Source organism: Panthera leo, chromosome E3 (assembly GCF_018350215.1).
Source record: "Panthera leo isolate Ple1 chromosome E3, P.leo_Ple1_pat1.1, whole genome shotgun sequence".
Taxonomy (NCBI): domain Eukaryota; kingdom Metazoa; phylum Chordata; class Mammalia; order Carnivora; family Felidae; genus Panthera; species Panthera leo.
Genome location: NC_056694.1, coordinates 23,666,996 through 23,691,947, shown reverse-complemented (window position 1 = coordinate 23,691,947; position 24,952 = coordinate 23,666,996). Strand labels below are relative to the sequence as shown.

General features: G+C 43.0%; 1 protein-coding gene and 1 long non-coding RNA gene across 5 annotated transcripts in view; one reads left to right on the top strand and one right to left on the bottom strand.

Annotated features, from left to right (window-relative positions):
• The window catches only part of LOC122209954 (transmembrane protein 180-like), a 40,583-nt gene extending 24,873 nt beyond the window's left edge, over positions 1–15,710 (top strand). For all 4 annotated transcript variants that reach the window (XM_042922291.1, XM_042922287.1, XM_042922288.1 and 1 more), the window contains one exon: positions 15,391–15,710. In XM_042922291.1, coding sequence (XP_042778225.1) covers positions 15,391–15,538 — 148 coding nt within the window. In that variant the 3' untranslated portion in view covers positions 15,539–15,710. The remainder of the gene's footprint in view (positions 1–15,390) is intronic.
• LOC122209959 overlaps positions 7,141–24,952 on the bottom strand; it is a 36,895-nt gene continuing 19,083 nt past the window's right edge. Inside the window, exon 3 of the long non-coding RNA XR_006197856.1 lies at positions 7,141–7,792. This is a non-coding gene — a long non-coding RNA (uncharacterized LOC122209959). The remainder of the gene's footprint in view (positions 7,793–24,952) is intronic.

Below are 24,952 nucleotides of genomic sequence, written 5' to 3'. Positions count from 1 at the left end.
TGCTTCCAAGTTTTGGCAATTATGAATAGAGCTGTTATAAACACCCATATGCAGCTTTTTGTGTGTATATAAGCTTTCAATTCCTTTGGGTAAATACCAAGTAGCACAATTGCTGAATTGTGTGATAAGAGTATGTTTAGTGTTGTAAGAAACAGCCAAACTGTTTTTGAAAGAGGCTGTACCATTTTGAATTCCCATCAGCAAAGAAATAAAGAGTTCTTGTTGCTCCACATCCTTATCAGCATTTGGTATTGTCAGTGTTTTGGACTTTAGCCATTTTAACAGGTGTGTATCTCATTTTAATTTGCAGTTTCCTAATGACTTATGATGCGGAACATGTTTTCATATCCTCATTTGCCATTTGCATGTCTTTGGTGAGGTGTCTGTTCAGGTCTTTTGCCCATTTTTTAATCAGGCTGTTCATTTTCTTATTATTGAATTTTAGGATTTCTTTTTTTTTTCTTTTTTTTTTTTTTACATTTATTTATTTTTGAGAGATACAGAGCACAAGTAGGGGAGGGGCAGAGAGAGAGAGAAAGAGACACAGAATCCGAAGCAGGCTCCAGGCTCCAAGCTGTCAGCACAGAGCCCGACATGGGGCTCAAACTCACGAACCGTGAGAGCATGACCTAGCTGAAGTTGGATGCTTAACCGACGGAGCCACCCAGGCGCCTCTAGTTTTAGTATTTCTTTGCATATTATGGATAACAATCCTTTATCAGATATGCCTTTTGCAAATATTTTCTCTCAGTCTGTGGCCTCCCTTCTCATTCTCTTGACAATGTCTTTGGCAGAGCAGAAGTTTTTAATTTTAATGAAGTCCAATTTATCAATTACTTCTTTCATAGGTTTTGCCTTTCATGTTGTATCTGAAAAGTCATCACTATACCCAAATCACCCAGATTTTCTCTTGTGTTATCTTCTAGGAATTGTATAGTTCTGCACTTTACATTTAGTTCTGTGATCTGTTGTGAGTTAATTTTTATAAAGGTGCAAGGTCTAGATTCATTTTACACAGGTAGATATCCAGTTGTTCCAGCCATTTGTTGAAAAGACTACTTTTTTCTGTATTGTATTACCTTTGCACCTTTGTCAAAGATCAGTTGATTATATTTATGTGGATCTATTTCTGGCCTCTCTGTTGCATTGCATTGATCTATTTGTTACTTTGCCAATACCATACTATCTTGATTGTTGTAGCTTTATAGGAAGTCTTAATGTCAGGTTATGTTGGCCCACTGACTTATATGGAAAGGCTATTGCCTTTCCATATAAATTTTGGAATCAGTTTGTTGATAACCACAAAATAACCTTCTGGGATTTTGATTGGCATTGAGTTAAATCTATAGATCAAGTTAGGAAAAACTGACATTTTGACAATATTGAGTCTTCTTATCCATGAACATGGAATATTTTTCCATTTCTTTAGTTAATTTTCTATTTTTCACCAGATTTTTGTAGTTTTCTTCATAGAGATCTTTTACATATTTTGTTATATTTATACTTAAATTCTTCATTTTGTATTGTTTGTTTATTTCAGAGAGAGAGAGAGAGAGCACACATGTGAGTGTGAGCAGGGGAGAGGCAGAAGGAGAGAGGGAGAGAATCTTTTTATTTTTTAAAATGTTTTTATTTATTTTTGAGACAGAGAGAGACAGAGTATGAGCAGGGGAGGGGCAGAGAGAGAGGGAGACACAGAATCCGAAGCAGGCTCCAGGCTCTGAGCTGTCAGAGCCCGATGCAGGGCTCGAACTCACAGACCGCGAGATAGTGACATGAGCTGAAGTCAGACACCCAACCGACTGAGCCACCCAGGCGCCCCAAGGGGGAGAGAATCTTAAGCAGGCTTCATGTCTAGTATGGAGCCCGACGTGAGGCTTGATCTCACGAACCATGAGATTATAACCTAAGCTGAAATCAAGAGTCATGCACTTAACTGAACGACTCAGAGCCCCTAAAGTCTTTAATTTTTAGGATGCTAATGTAAATAGTGTTATGTTTTTATTTCCAATTTCCACTTGTTTACCACTGATACATAGGAAAGCAATTGACTTTTGTATATTAACCTTATATCCTGCAACCTGGCTATAATTGCTTATTAGTTCCAGGAAGTTTTTGTTGTTGATTCTTTTGGATTTTCTATTCTACATAGCCAAGGATTTTATTTTATTTTATTTTTGAAACATATTTTTTATTTTTTTATTAAAATATTTTTTTTTTTTTTTTTTTTTTTTTTTATTTTTGAGACAGAGAGAGACAGAGCATGAATGGGGGAGGGGCAGAGAGAGAGGGAGACACAGAATTGGAAGCAGGCTCCAGGCTCTGAGCCATCAGCCCAGAGCCTGACGCGGGGCTCGAACTCACGGACCGCGAGATCGTGACCTGAGCCGAAGTCGGCCGCCCAACCGACTGAGCCACCCAGGCGCCCCTATTAAAATATTTTTAATGTTTACTTGTTATTTGAGAGAGAGAGAGAGAGAGAGCGCACGCCCGCACACGCACAAGTCAAGGAGGGGATGAGAGAAGGAAACATAGAATCTGAAGCAGACTTCAGGCTTCAAGCTGTTAGCACAGAGCCCAATGTGGGGCTCCAACTCACAAACTGTGACATCATGACCTGAGCCAAATTTGGAGGCTTAACTGACTGAGCCACCCAAGAGCCCCAAAACATATTTTTTAAAGTTTATTTATTTATTTTGAGAGAGAGAGACTGTGTGCACATGTGTGCATGTGTGCGAGTGAGGGAGGGGCAGACAGAGAGAGAGAGAGAAAATCCCAAGCAGACTTCATGCTGTCAGTGCAGAGCCTGATGTGGGGCTCGATCCCATCACCGCTGGATCATGCATGACCTGAGCCCAAATCAAGAGTTGGATGCTCAACTGACAGAGCCATCCAGGGACCCCCAAGGATTTTTTTTAATGTTTACTTATTTTTTTAAGAGAGAGAGAGAGAGAGAGCAAGCCAAGGAGGGTCAGAGAGAGAAGCAGAGAGAAATCCAAAGCAGGCTCTGCACTGTCAGTGCACAGCCCAAGGTGGAGCTGAAGTCATGAACTGTGAGATCATGACCTGAACCAAAACCAAGAGTCAGATGCTTAACTGACTGAGCCACCCAGGCATCCATAGGATTTATTTTTTAAAGTTTTTCTTATAGGGGCGTCTGGGTGCCTCAGTCAGTTGAATGTCCGACTTTGGCTCAGGACATGATCTCACGGTTCATGAGTTTAAACCCCACATTGGGCTCTGTGCTGACAGCTTGGAGCCTAGAGCCTGCTTCAGATTCTGTGTCTCCTTCTCTCTCTGCCCCTCCCCCACTCATGTTCTGCCTGTCTGTCTCTCTCTCTCTCAAAAATAAATAAACATTAAAAAAAAGTATTAAAGTTTTTCTTACACCCCCCCCCCCATTTTATTATGAACATTTTCATTTTCAAATATACAAAAAAAGTTGAAAAAGATGTATAGGGAAGATTCATATATTCACCAGCTAGATTCAACTATTTATTTGTACCTATATTTGTTTTATCACGTATATTTTTTAAAAGTTTTATTTATTTATTTTGAGAGAAAGAGAGCAAGGGAGGGGCAGAGAGAGAGGGAGAGAGAATCCCAAGCAAGGCTTTGTGCTGCCAGCACAGAGCCTAACATGGGGCTCAATCCCCTGAACCATGAGATCCTGACCTAAGCTGAAATCAAGAATCGGCCACTCAACCGACTGAGCCACTCAGGTGCCCCCTCACAACTTTTTATTATGAAAAATTTCAAACGCACAAAAAAGTTAAAAAAAAAACCATACAGAGAAAATCCATACACCCACTCCTTAGATTCAACAGTTGTTAACATTTTGTCGTATCAGCTTTATCTGTATCTATTGCATGTGTGTGTTTTGTTCTCTGACTATTTTAAGGTTTAGTTGCAGATAGTGGCACTTCGTACATCTTATAATTTATATATCTCTTCTAGTTTAGTATATATCTCTTAGAAATAAAAGCATTCTGACTGGAGAGTTTTGATCTGAGTAACAACCTAAACAGCATCCCTCTGGCTACTGTGTTGAAAATAGGTTGGATGGGGGAAGGGAGAAAGACATGGAAACCTGTATTCCGTAACATATGGTATGTCACGCTGATGGCAGCTGGAGGGAGGTGAGGCTGGAAAGGAAATCAGGGGCTGACTAAAGGATCTGTATGCTAGATTTAGATGTTCTTAATCTTATACTTCTGGGTTTCCCAAATATTATGACTTTTTTTGTCTTTTGTTGTATGATTACTCTCTGTACTATTATTTGCTAAATATTTTTCTTCAATTATGAACATAAAAAAATCTTACATGCCTTAAACAAATTAGACACAAAATAATTCATTTCATGGGTTTCATTCTTTGCTAACACAAAACACTTAACCATTAGAATAAAAAGAACAATTGTGTAACATCTGAAAATTGTCATATGTACTACCAGGAATACAGATGCTGTCCTTTGAGAAAGACTGCTATAGATAAAGGAAATCATTGGAAGTTTTTAAGCTGGGACAGACATAATCTGAATTTTGTTGAGAACATTCTGGCAGTTGTATAAAACAAGGATTCGAGAGGGACAAAAATGAAAACTTTGTTACTTGTTGCCTATTGTGTACCAAGTGCTTTGGATACAAAAGTAAATGAAACAGGTTGCTGCCACTAAGGAGCCTACAATCTAGTCAGGGAGACATGAGGATAATTTCAGGCCAGAGTGGTAGTTACTATAGTTAGAAGTATATACAAGATATAATGGTGACTAAAAGGTGGGTATGATCAACACTGCCTTGGAAACCAAGTCCAGGAAGGTAGCACAGAGGAAAAGCTGCTTCAGCTGGGTTTCAATGGAGGTGTTAATAGTGTAAACAGAGATTGGAGGTAGCGAGGGAAGAGTAATGGTACGTGCAAAGCACGGACATGTAAAATGACAGGGTATTCGTTCAACAAACATTTACTAAACACTGTAAATCAGGTTCTATATAAGCCCTAAAGCACAAAAAGACGAAAGATGAAGCCCCCTCCCTGAATAAGCTCAACGTCAATTACAGTGAAAATCACAAGGCTACGTGTTAGGTATTATTGATTGATGTAAGTATGCTGTGTGAGTACACCTAGCTAAGCATGCAATTCAGACTGGGTAGCGAAGAAGCGATCTGTCAGATGAATTTTGACAATGTAAAAGGAGTCTGCAAGTACAGAGAGGCATGAGATCATGTGACACGGCTGGAGGACCCGCAAAGAGTTTAGAAAGGCTTGAGAAGTGTGGATTTGATCTTAAAAGGAATGAAATATTATTATTATTAAGCCAAGGAGTCATAATATCAGATTTGCTTTTGAAAACATCACCCTGAAGTGTACATAATGGTTCGAAGGGAGGTTAGCAGAATTGCAAAGAACAGTTTGAAGGCCAATGAACTGCTTTTATATGAGAAATGCTGGTGTGGGCCTGGACTAAAGCAATGTAGCATGGAAGGCAAGGAAGAGATTGACATGAAAGGGATTGAGGAATTAGAATTGGGGCGCCTGGGTGGCTCAGTCGGTTAAGCAGCCGACTTCGGCTCAGGTCATGATCTCACGGTCCGTGAGTTCGAGCCCCACGTCGGGCTCTGTGCTGACAGCTCAGAGCCTGGAGCCTGCTTCGGATTCTGTGTCTCCCTCTCTCTGACCCTCCCCCGTTCATGCTCTGTCTCTCTCTGTCTCAAAAATAAATAAACGTTAAAAAAAAAAATAATAGAATCAACAGCACTTGGTGACACTTGTTATAGAGGCATGACTCACAACTGGGTGATTGTGTGTTGAGAAATGAGTTGAGTATACACAGGAATTGAATGTGGACTGTTCTGGATGGCATTTCTTCTATAGAATTTGAAGGAACTCTCTCTTAATCTCTGCTTCTACATCTACTAAGTGAATGTTTTCCACCTGCACTGGGGAAGTTGCTTGAAATCCAGGTTAACATCAAAAGTCTCAAGCAATGTTGTGGAAGAAAACCATGGTGGTTGAAAGGGAAGAGGAACAGAATCTGGGGTAGAAAGAACTCAAAGTTCAGTTGTTGATAGATGTAAGAGCAATGCAGGAAGAAGGGGTGCATTTAACCTGTCTCTAAATTTTCCTTGAGAATAGAGGCCCTAAAGTAATGTTCCTCCACCTTGTTGAACATTAGAATCACTTCAGGCTTAAAAAAGTTCTAATGTCCAGGCCATACCCTAGACCTGTTAAATCGGAATCTCTGGGGGTGAGGTCCAGGCATCAGTTTTATTTATTTATTTATTTATTTATTTATTTATTTATTTATTAAATTTTAAAAAATGTTTATTTTTGAGAGAGAGACAGAGAGACAGAGTGCAAGCAGGGGAGGGACAGAGAGAGAGGGAGACACAGAATCCGAAGCAGGCTGCAGGCTCTGAGCTGTTAGCACAGAGCCCGAAATGGGGCTTGAACTCACCATCCATGAGATCGTGACCTGAGCCGAAGTTGGACACTTAACTGACTGAGCCACCCAGGTGCCCCCATCAGTATTTTTTAAAGTTCACTAGCTTATTCTATTGGGCAGCCAATGTGGAGAACCTAGAGATTTACTTCCTTGGAAACAGAGGCTCTAGAGACTAATTCTTGTCGATTTGGGCATAGATACATTGACAATCAGACACGCTGGCAGCTAGTCTCATGGTCCAGTAAGCATTTTTAGAGATATAAACTTATTTAGGGCACTTAAAGATCATTTATCTTCGTGTGATAACTTAACATTTGGCATCTGGTGGCCTTACGCAGCTAATGCTAATCTGAAAGTGTCTGACTGAAGTCCAGAGGCCAACTGCACACTGAACAGGATATGGTTAGGTGATCAGAGAGTGCTTGGAGATTCACGTAGGATGAATTTAGCAAATGTCTATATGAAATAAATTTCATGCTTGTAAGGGAGTTTTCTAATACCCGATTAATATTTTACTGTTACAATATGCAGAACTGTATGGTTCAAGGGTATTATTCTCGCCCCTGCCATTTTTGAAAGATGGTCTGTGATTTCTTGATATAGTTAGAGAAATGTTGGTTCTAAGGGGCATGTTATTTCATCAAGTTTGATAGATCTATTTTCTTCTTATTGACCTATGGATATACTACTCAGTAGCCTGTAAGTATAATGATCAGTTTATTGTTAATGGAGATTCATAAATGGGGTACTTGGGCAAGAAAACCAATGTATAATATCTCCTAATTATAGGGTATAAGGTACTTCATGTGATAATATTAGAAACTGATTCTCTTATTTTATGCATGTAGCTTCTATTAAAAGTGCAACAAAGTCCACACTTTTCACAAAAAAGTGACAATGAAATTATAGTATATTATAGAAAACAATGGCTATTCCTTCTATTTGGCCAGTTAAGCATGCTTTGCATTCTTTTGTCTGCAAACATTTGTGGAGTATCTACTAGATGTTAGCACTGAGCTGGGACCTGAGATACAGAGTTGTAAGGCATGATGCTTTCTGCCCTTGGGAACTCACATGGCATTAGTGCAGGAGGCAGACCAGAAGGTGTGGTACAACGAGTTAAGTCCAAGGTTGAGATAAGCCCAGAGTGCGAGAGGAACACCAGCTGGGCACTCGGCTGCTTATTACAGGACACAGAGCACAGCACTGACTCCGTGTGGTAGCACTGTCTTACAGCCCTGGCCCAATTCTTGCTGCTTGAGAAGACATTCTGGAATGGAAAGATGCATTTCCCCAGTAGTCCAAACCTGCCAGTTTATTTGTTGAGTTACACTGTCATCTGTGGATACTCTGCCAGAAACCAAAACAAAATCCATTGCTTAAAAAATAGTCTTCTAGATCACTCTGCTACATAGCCATATGTTGAAAAATTGTTTTAAATTTATGTTTGTTTTTGAGAGAGAGAGAGGGAGAGAGAGAGAGAGAGAGAGACAGAGTGCAAGTGGGGAAGGGGCAGAGACAGAGAGGGAGACACAGAACCTGAAGCAGGCTCCAGGTTGCTGACAGCACAGAAGCAGATGCAGGGCTTGAACTCAGGACCACAAGATCATGACCTGAGCTGCCTAAATGACTGAGCCACCCAGGTGCCCCTAACCAAGTATGTTTTTAAATACTGTAAGTGCAGCTTTCCCTTTGCTTCTCTTTTGTCTGAAGGCCTCATAATACTTCAAAAATTACACTTACAATAAAAGTTTAGAAAGTGGTTTTTCTCTCAATGACATAGTAAACAATACTGTCTTAAACTCCAGCAAAGGAGCAGATGGAAAATGAATTGCTTCAGAGTGAATAAAAAGTAACCTCAAGGCTTTGTCTTTTAAACAATGAAAATATTCTTAGTGTTTAATTTTTTGTAGCTAATCATTAAAATCAGTTTTAAAGCTGTTTTTGGAAAACAAGTGCTTTCTGTAGTGATTTACTACAGCCAACAGCCTGGAAATTTCCAGGCAAGGACTCTCTTCTGCTTGTTTAATGAATTCTGTTTCACATTAGGACAAAATTGGTGGGTTTATTCAGTATTAAAGATTAGGTTACCTAGACTAGAAATGAGCTAGTCTTATGTATTATACTTGGTGCTGGTGGATTTTGTTCTTTCAAGCTGTCAATTCAATAAGCATGCTGTTGATTCTGAAATACTTATTGTAAATTCCTTGATTAATGTCTTTTTCTAAAGTTTTATTTATTCTGAGCGAGGGGAGGGGCAGAGAGAGAGGGAGAGAGACAGAATCCCAAGCAGGCCCTGCACTGTGAGTGCAGAGCCCGATGAGGGGCTTGAACTCATAAACCATGAGATCATGACCTGAGCCAAAGTTGGACGCTTAACTGACTGAGCCACCGAGGCGCCCCTTTTTGATTAATGTTTTTACATATTCTTGACCTAGTAAGTCATTGAAGCATAGTGCCTTGAATAGGAAACACAAACAACCATTTCTCTGAAAAGTGCATATAGCTTTCTATAACGATCCCTGGAAGAGCAAGAAACAGTAGTTAGGACACTCCATGTATTCAGAGCCTCAAACTGTAAGATAGGACTTCCCCTCCCACATCACTGGGAAGATAAGATTAAAAACGTATAGGGGCGCCTAGGTGGCTCAGTCGGTTGAGCGTCTGACTTCGGCTCGGGTCATGGTCTCACGGCTTGTGAGGCAGGCTCTGTTTTGACAGCTCGGAGCCTGGAGCCTGCTTCTGCTTCTGTGTCTCCCTCCCTCTCTGCTCCTCCCCTGCTCACATGCTCTCTCTCAAAAATAAAGATTAAAAAAAAATTGTTTTTTAATGTATACAAAATAGGGGTGCCTGGGTGGCTCAGTTGGTTAAGTGTCCGACTTCAGCTCAGGTTGTGATCTCACAGTTTGTGGGTTTGAGCCCCACGTCAGGCTCTGTGCTGACAGCTCGGAGTCTGGAACCTGCTTCGATTCTGTGTTTCCCTCTCTCTCTGCCCCTTCCCCTGCTCACTCTCCATCTCTCTCTCTCTCTCTCTCTCTCTCCCCAAAAATAAACATTAAAAATTTTTAAAATGTATATAAAATATTATAGCTGCAAAGAAGTGTGTACATATAAGCATATACATTCGTTGAGATTGCTAGAATTTGGGATAATCACTTTTTAACAATGTTCCATGCTAAGTCCATTTGCCAAGTATCATGAACATGAGCACTTGTAACATTCTAAATGAAGAGCATTTGGCCCAAAAGATTATGATTTTAGCTAAATCAGTTTCCTAATGATGTGTCCGAAATGGGGCTGTAATGGGAGATTTTGTTGAGGAAACTCTATCCACAAGTTCACAGGACCATGATAATATATATCCTGTGTTTTACCACCACAGAATTATCAACGATTTTGATTTCTTTCCCATTGCCTGCTTCTTTTCCTCTGTATGAGTTATAATGTTGCCACTTGCAACAATATGGGTGGAACTCGAATGTATTATGCCAAGGGACATAAGTCAGTCAGAGAAAGACAAATATCATACGATTGCATTCATATGTGGAATTTAAAAAACAAAGCAGATGAACATAGGGGAAGGGAATGAAAAATAAAATAAGATAAAAACAGAGAAGGATGCAAACCATAAAAGACTTAAATATAGTGAACAAACTGAGGGTTGCTGTACGAGAAGTGGGGGGATGGGCTAAATGGGTGATGGGTATTAAGGCACTTGTGATGAGCACGGGGTTTTATATGTAAGTGATGAATCACTGGATTCTAGTCCTGAAATAACACTACACTATATGTTAACTGACTTGAATTTAAGTTAAAAAAAAAAAAAAAAAAAAAAGAGTTATGTTCCATTGCAAAGGGACCACCTGAGGACAAGATTATGTCCAAAAGAGGAGATAATCAACTTCAGGGTTTTTTTGTTTGTTTGCTTGTTTTTTGTTTCTTGTTTTTTTCCAATAAATATATACTGCTGATTTTTCCTAGTCTTTTTTTTTAATGTTTATTTATTTTTGAGAAAGAGAGAGGGTGGGGGCATGCATGCAAGCGGGGGGAGAAGCAGAGAGAGGGGACAGAGGATCTGAAGTGGGCTCTGCACTGACAGCACTGAACCCGAAGTGGGGCTCAAACTCATGAACTGTGAGATCATGATGTGAGCCGAAGTCAGATGCTCAACCAACTGAGCCACCCAGGTGCCCCTCTAGTTAGTCTTTATAGGTGGAAACATTAACAATAACCCCCGGTGCCTGGGGGCTCAGTCGGTTAAGCATCTGGCTCTTGGTTTCAGCTCAGGTCATGATCTCATGGTTCTTGAGTTCAAGCCCCACGTTGGGCTCTATGCTGACAGTGGAGAGCCTGCTTGGGATTCTCTATCTCTTCCTCTGTCCCTGCCCCTCCCTCTCTCTCTCAAAATAAAAAATAAACTTAAAAATAAAAACCCAAAAAACAATAGCCCCAACCTCTGGCAAAGAAGTGTAGAGATTTAGACCCTTACCATTCCACACTGGCAATGTGATCATATTAAGGTGTTAGTGTTCTTGACATTTGTTATAGGCCATTGCCTTTCATTCAGACCTTATGAATTCATTTCCACAGAAAGTGTATGACTTTATTCTTTAAAAATGTTTTTTTCTTCTAAACTCATATTATAAATTCCATTTTCTCCTGGAGAGATTTTTAGTTCAGATTGAGATAAGCCCAGCTCCAAGCTGTGGAACTCTGGGAAATTTTGGTTTTAATTTTTTTAAGTTTATTTATTTATTTTGAGAAAGAGAGCGAGCAGGGGAGGTGCAGAGAGAGAGAATTCCAAGCAAGCTCCATGCTGATAGCACGGAGCCCAATGAGGGCTTGAATTCATGAACCGTGGGATCATGACCTGAGCTGAAAGCAAGAGTTGGGTGCTTAATTGGCTGAGCCACCTAGGCACCCCGAACTTTGGGCAATTTAGTTAACCTAGGTAAGCCTTAGTATCTTCAGGGTTATTGTGAAAATTTGTAGCAGTGACAAGTGTCAAACAGGGCCAGGCACATATAAGCCTGCAATACATGAGATGCCATCATTATTCTTACAAGGGTCTCATCAGGCTGACCCTAGAAAGGAGAAGTTCCCTTTCTAGAGGTAGCAAAGAGGGACTCAAAATTTGAGGGACTCAAATTTTCCCATCCCTAATTCAAAAGTATCTGTACTGGCACAAAACAATATTATTGTTTAGCAGGTGTAAGCTAAGACAAGAAAATGAAGAAAAAGACACCAAACAGCAATATTTTAGAATGTTATAACCCACAGGTGGGCACTTCTTTTGAAAGCAGAACATTATGAGAGCATATGAGGTGCAAAAATTTTTCCATAAGTAAGAGGTGCAATTGCTGTTATTATAAAGTAACATTAAAGATATTTTTTGCCTCCACTATAATATATATACATTTTGTTGATGGTAAGTATCGGTGTTGATTTACTCTATAGGGCAAGCACCTCAAACAGTAAGTGTGCAATAAATATTTATTAAGTGAACAAAACTATAAGCAAGGCTTAGGAATTATTTTTCTACCAGAGATTCATTCAAAAATGTAAAGGTTGGAATTGACATTCTGAAAGCATAAAAGCCTAACTGTCAATAGATCCAATCATATCCAGGTAGAGTGAACATAATGTGAAAGAGGAAAAGAAATTCTCTAAATCCTGGGCATCTTTTCCAGATTAGAATAACATTTTAAGAGAAAGAGAAGAAATCTTAAAAAAGGTGCAGAAAGACCAGAGAGACTTTTGAAGAGCATCAAATAATTCAATCAAGTGGTAGGGAAATGACCTTTGCTCTGGCCCCTGGAAACATTAACATGGTTGCAGCTTCAGTAATAACAATGTTCTTGCCTGCAAGAACTCGGTCTTAAACCACAACATGGTAGTTCTCAGCTTGCTTTACTCATCCTGTTCATCCCCCTGCCTTTCCTTGAACTTTCAGCCTAAGGCTCTCTCTCTGCAGTATTGTTGGCGTGCTCACAATTTGCCTCTGCAGATTACCACAGGTGTTCCCCATGCCCTCACTCACTATGAAAAAAAGAGAAAAAGACCGTTCTGTCCTGGAAAGCGAATATCTCCCAGAGGGAACCCTTGGAAGCTGGAATCCAATTTCTTGATGTTTCCGAAACTGGAATCTGTTATAACTAGAAAATGCCGGAAGATAATAGGCTCCTGCTGCTAACCAAACACTCAGATAAGACGCACAGAAGAGCCTCGGCCAAGCAGAAACCAGTCTTTTCATAAAACACTGGGCTTCTGAGCACACATTGTACTAATTCTGTGACTAGCAGCTCACGGTCATGGCTCTGTGGTTCTTTTCCCCTTTAAAGGTCTTGATTAGGCCAATTCCTTTCTTCTTTGTGTTTGAGAAATGTGCGATTGAGGCTGCTTCACACTGGAACTTGGGTTTCCATTACCTCTTTGGCATCTCGTACCCATTGTCGGTCCAGTTCTCTCATCTGGTCTTGTGGTTCCAATCAGTGAACCAAGGCGGTGAGAGAAGCATCATGCTTGTGTGCACCTACGTCTTGTTCAAAAGTACCAACCATGACCTTGTCTACCCATTCTTGAAATCTGTGCTCAGCTGTTTCAAACTTCCTGTGTCCTTGTTAGTAATGGCCAAATAGAAATCACTGAATCTTTCCCGATAATGGTTAGAGGTTGCCAATTTATGGTAATTTGGACATATGTGCCAATGGGAAAGGTACATCATTCAAGTCACTTTGGCTGTAAGTGACAGAAACCGAGTGCAGGCTAGCTTACATTAAAAAAAACTTGCCAGCTCCTGTAACTGAAGTCAGGCAGAGGTGGATCTGGGTAGCTGAACAGGTGATGATAGGAACCTGTTTGAACCTGTTTCTTCTGTATTGAGTCCAGTCTTTTACCACATGGCTGCAAGATAACTCCAAGCTTACTTGGGCCCAACAACCTAAGATCCTAAAGGAAACACTTAACATTTGTCCCATTAGCCCAGCAGAAGTCCCCCAGTGGACCTTGAAAAGCTTTATGAGTCACATGCCCATTCCTGAGTCAGTAGTTGTAGCCTGAGGTTGGAGTTCTCAGACTAGGTCTGGGCATGTACTTGATCTTGGGGTTGGGAGTTGGGCAGTCAGATGGGGAAGGAAGAGCAGGGAGGATTTTTCTTAAAGGAAAGAATGCAGGGAAGATACAACACCACATGACCCCAAATGAGTTTTTTCCATAGATAGTTTGTGTGGAGCAGAAGTGACATCATGTATCAGTGGCACCCTTGGTGCCTCTGTTACTTCCAGAGGCTATAGTAGATACGTGTTGATGGCCCAGCCTGTGACCCAAGCCTCTGTGTTTGTCTCAGAGCCCAGAAACTAGCAGCACAAGAGCAATGGGTTGGGTAGGTCATTACCAATCACTTCTTGGACCAAGCAGGACCTGAGATGAAGGGTGGTCTTGTGGAGCACTGATTGGGAGGTGTGGCCATTCCTAACAAATGCAGTCCAGTCCAGAGCACCAAGGACATTCCCAGCTATGGCTTTTGGAGGAGGAGGTAGTGATAGTTGGAGGTTTTGCACATGATTCTAGGTGTAGGCCTTCTAGCTAATGCCTACTTACCCTTCAGATCTCAGCTCAAATACTGCTCCCCAGGGGAGCCTCCTCTGGACTCCACTTGCCAAGAGTAGGCCAGCCCCTCTGGCTATGTGCTGCCATCTAATACCTTGTGTTTTTCCATCACAGCACTTAATGGAGTGATCTTTTAAATAATTTTTTTAATATTTATTTTTGAGAGAGAGAGAGGTGAAGCATGAGAGGGGAAGGGGCAGAGAGAGAAGGAGACACAGAATCCGAAGCAGGCTCCAGGCTCTGAGCTGTCAGCACAGAGCCCAACGCGGGGTTCGAACTCACGGACCTCGAGATCATGACCTGAGCCGAAGTTGGACGCTTAGCCGACTGAGCCACCCAGGCGCCCCCTTAATGCAGTGATCCTAGTCACCATATGTAAATCACTCTTATCTGTGATTGCTTGATTAAGATCTGGCTTCTGCACCAAGAGGTGAGCTCCTTGAGGGTGGCAACTCTGTCAGTTTTACCTGCCATTGAATACCCAGTACTTGGTCCAGTGCCAACACATTTAATAATCACACAGTGCCTTTTTTTTTTTTTTTTTAGGATGAATGAATGATACCTAGTTTCTGGGAATAGCAGCTGATTTTAGTATGAAAATGTAACAAACTGCCTCTTCTTCTTCCTAAACTATCAGATATTTTTGATCTTTTCTGTTAGTTCCTCACTTGGCTGAGGGGATGAGGTGATATTTTAGATAGCCTAGGTGACCAGAAAGAAGCTGAAGACTGGATAATCAGTCCCCAAATAATCAGGAGCCCTCTTTTAATGTATGTGACTTAAATGAAGGAAAAAAAAAAAAAAAGATCTACCAGGAGCATAATGAAGAACCACAGGGACCTGGGAGCTTAGTGTAAGTTCTTGGAAGAAAACCAGGACCTGCTACTCCTGAATATAACTATTAACTGTAGTTTCTTTTTGTAACCTCTAGTTGTGTTGAATGGAAGTAAGTTTAGTGATAAAAATGAATGCCAAATTCCCACCACTTTGTTTAAAACACGTTGGAGGGTAATTTCAAGACCGAAGCATCATGAGCGTGTACGTGTGCCTCACCTCCACCCTCTGTCTTCCCATGTACTGTGAATGATCCTTCAAGATAAGCTGTATGACTTCCCATCAGACATTAGCATCACCCATTTACATGTCAGCCTCCTCTGGTATGGGCAACTGGAAGGTAGGGATTATTCAATTATTTGGGACAAAAATCCAGATTATTTGATAAAATTTCTATTACTTTTTGAAAGCAAAACTTTTCTGAAGGCTGTTGTTATATATCTTTGAATTAAGAAGAGATATCGCTAGAGAAGCTAATTATGTTTTAAATCTTTTTTTTTCCCTAGTACAATTTTCGATCTTCATGATGCTATGTTTAATTTGATTTGCCTGTTCCCCCTGGGCATTGCAGTAATTCAGATTCTGGTTTGGAGTCCATTCTCAATGAGGAACAAGACAGACTACACGGGCTCTTTAAGGCCAATGCTTGGCTAGCATGGGATTCAAACAAATCTTCAGTTGTTTATTCTTACAGAGATTACATTCTACCAGAAGGCAAAACTGTATTTTATAACCCGTAATTTGTTTAGAAAACAAAACAGATGAAACAAATACAACATGTTTTAGGGCGTTTTGACTACCATAATAAACTAATAAGAAAGTTAAATATGAGTTCAGGCCTCTCTGTTGGCTGTTTCCAAGTGGTCTTGTGGCCTGGTCGCAACTGTTATTCTTCACCCTTGAACTGCTATGTGATTTCCTTCAGTTTCCAGAGTCCACCTGATTATGCATGCCACTTTCCTTCATTTTTATTTTATTATTATTTTTTTAAGTAGGCATCATGCCCCGCGTGGAGCCCAAGGCGGGGCTTTACCTCATGACCCTGAGATCAAGATCTGAGCTGAGATCAAGAGTTAGATGCTTAACTGACTGGGCTGCCCAGTCTCCCCCTACTTCCTTTTATTTTAAGCCTCATACTGATGCTTCAACAGATTATATCAGTGAAGACTTTTTTTTTTTTTTTTCCTTTTCATTAAGTAATGCTGCATCACCATCATCTGTAGATTACCCTGTGACTGATAGTGGTCACATTTGGTAGATTCCAGGGCCAATATAAGAGAACCCATATAACCCAGATTTATGTGGCTGGCTTGGTCATAGAACTTTTGGTTATGAAGGAATAGGAATTCAACTTCAGCTGTCTTAAATAAAGAGAGGTTCCTTGTAAGGATACAGTAGGGAAATTCATAGGCATTGCAGACAGGGAATAAAATAGAGTTGAATCATACAAGGACTGGAGTGAGAAAGACAGGGCCTGAGGTAGCTTTCTCTGCCTCTGACATCTTTATTTCATGGTGCTCTCTCTCTCAAACACACATACTCTCAACTGAGCACCAGACCTTTCAGATCAGTTGCTCATCTTCATCTAACTGACTCAGACTCTGTGTGCCTATTATATTCTCTCTCTCTTTTATTTATTATTTTTAATGTTTATTTGTGACAGAGAAAGAGATACAGAGCATGAGCAGGGAAGGGGCAGAGAGACAGGGAGACACAAGATCTGAAGCAGGCTCCAAGCCCCGAGCTGTCAGTGCACAGCCCGACACGGAGCTTGAACCCATGAACTGTGAGATCATGACCTGAGCCAAAGTCGGATGCTTAACCAACTGAGCCACCTAGGTGCCTCCCTCTCTCTCTCTCTCTTTTTAAAGTTTTATTTATTTATTTATTTATTTATTTATTTATTTATTTATTTATAAGTAATTTCTATATCCAATGTGGGGCTCAAACTCACAACACTGAGATCAAGAGTTGCATACTCTTCTGACTGAGCCAGCCTGTTAGATTCTCCTACCCAAAATGGTCATTGCTCAGCATGACACATTGTTTACAGTGGTGAACTGAAAATACTTAACAACTGGCTCTCTGAAAAAAAAATGTATGCATATATATGCATATATAACTTTATTATATATTTTATTGATAAAAAGGATGTATAGCATATGACTTAAAAATAATAATAATACCTACTCTTTATTGTAAATTTCATACACCTATAATGTCAGTGTGACTTGTTATTTCTTAAAAATTCCACTCATAAGGTTTTATAATTCATAGCAATAATCATGAAATCAAGACTACGAATAAATGCTTGATTAGTATTCAATTCAACAAAGAAGTCACTTATGTCATAGGCCAAGGAGTATAGTTACAATCTAAATGTTACTTTACATTTTTGTTTATAATAACCAGTAAGAAACAATAAAGACATACTTCAGAACTTTACTCAGTCATTAATGATGTGAGTAACTTCTCTGATTAACTGAATGATAATTTTGAATACTGGAAAGAATATGTCCTCAATTCCCTGTGTTTTCACAGTGTCACAGATATGGAGATGACAGTTTGGAGTTTCAGCTGCATGGTTAACATTTTCTTTATTACTTTCTTAAGTCTAGACCAGAGGTTGGCACACTTCTTTTGGCCTATGAACCAAATCCAACATGTGGTCTCTTTTTATACTGAGATCTAAGAATAATTTTGTATTTTGAAAGGCTTGTCAAACAAATAATTGTTGTGTGACAGGAACTGTATGTGACTCAGAAGACAAAAATATTATCTGGCTCTTTATAGAAAAAGTTTGCCAACCCCTGGTCTAGACAATCAACAAAACAAAACAATACTATATACTGATTTCCATGGCATAAATACATCCACTATAGCTAATTTCAGGCTATAAATGTGATATTACTGAACACAGATTTAGGGGGAGAGATGATCAGTATCATGCCATTATAAAATTAAAAAACAAAACACATAATCGTAACACCATATGCACATATTGTATCACCATACAGATATGGCAGGTACTAATAACATTAAAAGCATAAATAACAGTAAAATGTGGCAACTAGAAAGTAATGTTTTGAGTACTTATCACTTTTGTTTTTAATATCATTTAATCATAAACTGAAGTATATTAATTTTTAACAATTTCTGTGTTTAAATTTTTTTCAATGTGTATTTATTTTTGAGAGAGAGACAGAGTGTGAGTAGGGGAGGGGCAGAGAGAGAGGGAGACACAGAATCCGAAGCAGGCTCAGGCTCTGACCTGTCAGCACAGAGCCCAACGTGGGGCTCAAACCAAGAACTGTGAGATCATGACCTGAGCCAAAGTCGGACACTTAACTGACCGAGCCACCAAAGCAACCCCTCCCCCCCCGCTTTTTATTTACTTTATTTTTTTAACAATTGCTGTGTTTAAAACCCAGCCTGAGAAATTCCTGAAAAGTTGATAATGGCTTTTACCAGCCAGGATGAGCAGGCTCCAGCCTACCACGGGGTGTACATCATAACAGTACTCAATGGGTTGCCACTACTTGGTCTGTTGGTGGGTATGTTCAGTAAGAATTGGAAGCAGTGTAGGTAGAGTAGACCTGATTCATATTCTGAGTTCTCTGATCCAAGCCAGGGTGTTGCAGTAAGAGAATACAAAATGGTGCATTTCCTACATTTTTTTCATTTTGCTTTTCCTGAAATCAGCAAAGTTCTTTCCAAGCCTGGAGATAAGGACAACTAGGGATGGGGATATGACTGTATTATCTTTCAGAACAGTCTATGAATCATAAATCCACACTCAATCCAGAAGGGAGAGCTAAAGGTGGTAAAGAAGTTTGAACTTGCGCAAACTTTAATGTTTATTTTTGAGAGAGAGAGACACACACACAGAATCCAAAGCAGGTTCCAGGCTCTGAGCTGACAACACAGAGCCCAATGTGGGGCTCGAACCCATGAACCATGAGATCATGATCTGAGCTGAAGTCAAACACTCAACCGGCTGAGCCACCTAGGCACCCTAAACTTGTGCAAACTTTAATATGCAGAGTGTCCCATGAGGAAAGAGTCAGTGAACTTGAAGATGTATCAGTAGAAATTACTCAAGCTGAAACACAAAGAGAGTGAGAATCAAAAAGAATAGAGCGCCCAAGAGACTTGAGACAATATATAATAGTCAAATGTACATTTTAATGGAATCCTTCCCACCCCAAAAGAGAACAGAACAGGTTAGAAAAAATATTTGAAAAGACGATAGCCAAGAATTTTCAAAAAAATAATGAAAGACATCAAACCCAGAAGTTCAAGATCCAAGTAGCTCAGAGAACCAGGAAAATACCACGATAAATATTGAAAACCCCATCAAACATACAAAACAAAAAACACCTAGACACATCATATTCAAACTGATGAGAGCCAAAGATAAAGATAAACCACTGAAGGTAGCCCAAGATATAAGATACATTACATAGAGAGGAACAAAAATAAGATGAGCAGCACACTCTTCACCATAAATAATGGAAGACAGAAGGCAATGTAATGACATCTTTAAAATATGAAAGAAAAAAATTGTCAACTGTTATGCCCAGAATTCGTGATCCCCAAAGACCACTAGGGAGCCGAGTCCGATGCAAAAGCAAAAGAACCTTTATTCGAGCTAGCTCGAGCTCAATCCCCTACCTGCACCGACGCAGCGGTGAGATACCAGGGAGAGAGAGCGAGTTTCAAAAGCACAAAGGTTTTATAGGGGTCTAGGGGCAGTTGGTGAGGTAATGGCTGTGGCCTCAGCCGATTGGCTGGGGAAGGGTCGTGGCCTCAGCCGATTGGTTGGGGAAGGGTCGGAGTCCTGTTACGCAGGTCGCTGGGCGTGTTTTGATCAGAAAGTTTGAACGGGTGAGCGGGAGGTTACTCAAGGGGAGGAGGCGCAGTCTGAGGTTTCTGTGAATTTCCCGGAAAAGGGGTCATGTCGGGGACATAGTCACTCAAGGTGGAGAACACAGAACAAGATGGAGTCGGCCGGCGTAGGCCCGCCCTTTCATTCCCCCCTTGTCATGTAACTTACGGACCCAATCATGGGTCCGGCTGCATTTATGGTGACAAGGGGAACAGAGTTTAGAAGTTTACGCCAAGTTCTGGGAAGCATGTGTCCCTGGGGTGGCTCTGGGAGGTCTAATTAAGTATTGTCCCTGAGCTGGTATCTATGATCTGCCAGGTGATGTTTTGGGGGGTGTGGGGACTCCCGGTAGCATGAGCAATGACAAGCAGAGTTAACAGAGTTACCAATATTAGGTGGGTCGAATGTGCTGTAGCTTGAGCTTGAGCTTGAGCGGGTTGTGTTGGTCCCGACTGATGGCCCATCGCGTGACGAAGTCCTTCCGGATCGAGGAGGGGTCCGCTGGCTGAACGTGGGTGTGATGGACCCAGGTCGCGATGCCGTCTACTTTGAGAGCGGTGGGGGTTGTCAGCACTACAATGTAGGGTCCCTTCCAGCGCGGCTCGAGAGTCTCTCGGTGGTGCCTCTTGACATAGACCCAGTCTCCCGGCTTGTACTGATGAGGTGTCGGGGTCGGGCCAGCCTCGTAGATGGCACGGAGGCGCGGCCAAATATCCTCGTGCGCCCTCTGGAGCCCTCTCAAGGAAAGAAAAAGTTCTTGATCTTTAAACTCTGCAAGAAGTTCAGCTCGAAGGCTGGGAATAACAGGGGGTGGCCTGCCAAACATGATCTCGTAGGGAGTAAAACCCAGAGTGTAAGGAGTGTTTCTAACCCGGTAAAGGGCGTACGGTAGGAGAGTCACCCAGTCCCCGCCAGTCTCCATGGTTAATTTGGTAAGGGTCTCTTTTAGGGTTCTATTCATTCTTTCTACCTGTCCTGAGCTCTGGGGCCTATAAGCACAATGTAATTTCCAGTTTGCCCCCACCGCCTTGGCTACTGCCTGTGTTACCTGAGAGATAAAAGCTGGTCCATTGTCTGATCCTACCATGGCAGGAAAACCATACCTGGGTAAGATGTCTTCTAGTAGCTTCTTAGCCACCGTCTGAGCCGTTTCATGCTTGGTTGGGTATGCCTCCACCCAGCCAGAGAAGGTGTCTGTAAATACTAAAAGATATTTATAACCATACTTTCCTGGTTTGACTTCAGTGAAGTCGACTTCCCATTGGGCTCCCGGTCTGGTGCCTCTGAGCCTGGTTCCTTTTTTATTTGATGTGGCTTTCGCGTTGGTGAGTTGGCAGGTCTTGCAGGCAGATACAACTTGCTCTATTTTGGTGTCCTGTTGGTGAATCTTGATTCCGGCATGTCGGATTAAGTCTTTTAATTTTTGGGCCCCCATGTGAGTAGACCGATGCACGTGCTCTAATATTGAGACTCCGAGCCGGTCTGGCAGCACGAGCTCCTTGTTAGGTGTATACCACCATCCCTTTATCTCCTGGGCCATGGGGAGTTTCTTGATCCTCTGTAACTCCTCCTGGGAGTATTTGGGCTGGTCTGGTAAAACTGGGTCTCCCGGGTATGGTAGTTGTATGGTCATGGTGGGGACTGGAGTAAGGGCTACTGCCTTGGCTGCCTGGTCAGCCTTTCGATTACCTCTAGCTACTGGATTATCAGCTTTTTGGTGCCCTTGGCAGTGGACAATGGCTAGCTTGGCAGGAAGCCATAAGGCCGTAAGCAGGTTAAGTATCTCCTGCTTATTTTTTATAGTCCGTCCTTCTGCCGTCAGTAACCCCCTCTCCTGATAAATTGCCCCATGAATATGAGCTGTGGCAAATGCATAACGGCTGTCTGTGTAGATGTTAAGCCGTTTTCCAGCTCCCAGCATCAGCGCCTTGGTGAGGGCTATGAGCTCCGCTCGCTGGGCTGATGTTCCGGAGGGTAGAGCCTCCGCCCATACGGTGTCCGTTTCGGTGACCACCGCTGCACCCGCATACCTGTGTCCATCTCGCACAAAGCTGCTGCCATCAGTGAACCAAGTAGCCTCGGCATCGGGGAGGGGCTGGTCGGTCAGGTCCATCCGGAATCCATGTACTCGTTCCAGGATTCCCGCACAGTCATGTAGTGGAGCACCTAGGTCAGGGTCGGGCAGCAGGGTTGCAGGATTGAGGGCTGCACTGGGGTGGAACCGCACTCGTGGAGGGTTGAGTAGGAGGCTCTGGTAATGAGTCATACGTGTATTGCTCACCCATCTATCCGGAGGCTGTTTCAGGACCCCTTCAATGGCGTGTGGGGTCGTGATCCAGATCTCCTGTCCTAGGGTGAGCTTGTCTGCATCCTTGACTAGGAGTGCTGTCGCCGCAATAATTCTTAGGCATGGCGGCCAGCCGGCAGCCACTGGGTCTAGTTTCTTAGACAGGTAAGCCACTGGGCGGTTCCAGGGGCCTAAGGCTTGAGTTAGAACCCCTTTTGCTATTCCCTTATGTTCGTCTACAAAGAGGTGGAAGGGTTTCGTAATGTCTGGTAGGCCCAGGGCTGGGGCACTTAGGAGGGCCTTTTTTAACCGATTAAAGGCAATTTCTTCTTTTTCAGTCCATTTAAATGTTTTCCCCTCTTTGGTAGCTTCATATAGGGGCCTGGCGATCTCAGCAAAACCTGGAACCCAGAGGCGGCAGTAGCCGGCTGATCCTAGGAATTCCCTCACTTCTCTTCGGGAGGTGGGAGTAGGGATCTTTAGGACAGTTTCTTTTCTGGCATCTGATAACCGCCGCTGTCCGCCCTCCAGGATATATCCCAGGTAACTTACCCTCTCCCTGCATATCTGAGCCTTCTTCGCGGATGCCCGGTACCCTAAAGCCCCCAGGGTAGCCAGCAGGTCCTGGGTCCCTCGCTCACAGTCTTTGGCCGTGTCAGCAGCAATCAGGATGTCATCTACGTACTGTAGGAGGGTGAGGCCAGGGTGCTCCCTTCTGTACTCACCCAGGTCCTCGTGTAGTGCCTCGTCGAAGATGGTGGGTGAATTTTTGAATCCCTGAGGTAGCCGTGTCCAGGTGAGTTGCCCACTGTAGCCCTCCTCCGGATCATGCCACTCGAAGGCGAACAGGGGTTGGCTCTGGGGTGCCAGCGGCAGACTGAAGAAGGCGTCCTTTAAATCTAGTACAGTATACCAGACCCTGGAGGGCGCCAAGGAGCTCAAGAGAGTATATGGGTTGGGAACAGTTGGGTGTATGTCCGCGACCCTCTTATTTACTTCCCGGAGGTCTTGTACCGGTCGGTAGTCATTTGTGTGAGGCTTTTTGACCGGCAGTAAGGGGGTGTTCCAGGCAGACTGGCAAGGAACTAGTACCCCTAGGCTTCGTAGTCTCCGGATGTGTGGCTGGATCCCCTTCCGGGCCTCCTGTGACATGGGGTATTGTTTGATCCTTACCGGACTCTCTCCTGGCTTGAGCTCTACCAGGACTGGGGTCCTATGAGCGGCTAGTCCCATCCCCCCCCCAGTCTCTGCCCAAACCGAGGGGAATTCTTGTAGCCATCTGTCTATATTATCCTCTCTCGGGAGCGCCTCCTGGTGGAGGAGGTATTCATCCTCCAGTTTCATGGTCAGGACCTGGATGGGGTGGCCCTTGCCATCGGTGACCTGAGGCCCCCCTTGTCTGAAAGTTATCTGAGCTCCAATCTTGGTCAGTAAGTCCCGTCCTAACAGCGGGTAGGGGCATTCTGGTATTACCATAAAGGAGTGGGATACCCGGCCCGTTCCCAAATCTACTGTTCTTCGGGTAGTCCATGAATACTGGCTCATACCAGTTGCCCCTTGTACCCAGGACTTCTTGCTGGCTAGTTTTCCTTGTGGGGTGCGGAGGACCGAATGTTGTGCTCCGGTGTCGACAAGGAAGTCAACAGGGGTCCCCTCCACTTTAAGAGTTACCCTGGGTTCGGGGAGAGGGTCCGAACCCCGACTCCCCTAATCACTTAGTTCATCTAGCTCTAGGACTTTTACTCGATCAGTCTTGCTTCCTTTCCCGCCGGCCCTTTTCAGACAATCTCGGGCCCAATGCCCTATCTCCTTGCAGTATGCGCACTGATCCTTCTGCAGCCTCTGCTTCCCCCCCTTGGTGGTTCTTTTACCTTTTCTTGCGTCGTCTGCCAGCTGCCAGAGACGGCGGTCTCGTTCCTCAGGGGAGTCAGCAGTGGTAGCTAGTAGTATTCTCGCCAGGTCTCGAGTCTGCTTACTGCTGGCAGCCGCCATGGCGCGAGCCTGCTTGTCCTCAGGAAGCTCCCGGTTATTATATACCTTTTCGGCTACCACCAGTAAGTCCTGCAGACTTTTTTCTCCTAGTCTATCTATTTTCTGTAATTTTCTCCTAATGTCTATGGCCGATTGGTTTACAAAGGCCATGATAACAGCTGCCTTGCTTTCCGGAGCCTCTGGATCCATGGGGGTATAGGTACGGAATGCCTCCATGATCCGTTCTAAAAAGGCAGCCGGAGATTCATCTTTTCCCTGTTGTACATTTCCTACCTTGGCCAAATTGGTTGGCTTTCTAGCAGCCATTCGGAGACCCCCCATTAGAGTCTGGTGGTAGACCCGGAGCCTCTCCTTACCTTCTGCCGTGTTGAAATCCCACTGGGGCCGAGTTAAGGGGAAGGAGGCATCTATCTGAGCCTGGTTGGTGGTGGGATTCCCGTCTGTGCCCGGAACTAGTTTTCGGGCCCCATTGAGGATTCTTTCTCTTTCTTCAGTCGTGAACAGGACCTGCAAAAGCTGCTGGCAATCGTCCCATGTGGGCTGATGGGTAAAAAGAACAGAGTCTAATAAATCAATAAGCCCTGCCGGTTTCTCGGAAAACTTAGGATTCTGAGCTTTCCAATTGTAGAGGTCACTAGTGGCGAAAGGCCAATAGTGATGGGGCTGGTTCCCCTCCGCGTCTGGGGGTCCGGTGGCTCGCAGGGGCAGAATAGTGGAGTCGGCGGCGGAGGCGGATTGCTCCCTCTGAGCCCTTTGTCTGGTGAAGGGCGGGCTTCCCACTGGAGCGTTTCCGCCTCCCGCTCTCGGAACAGCGTCTGCCTCCCCCGGAGGGGGAGGATGGTGTTCTTCCGGCATCCTAGAGGGGTTATACGAGGGAGGAAAAATTAATTCTTCTTCAGTA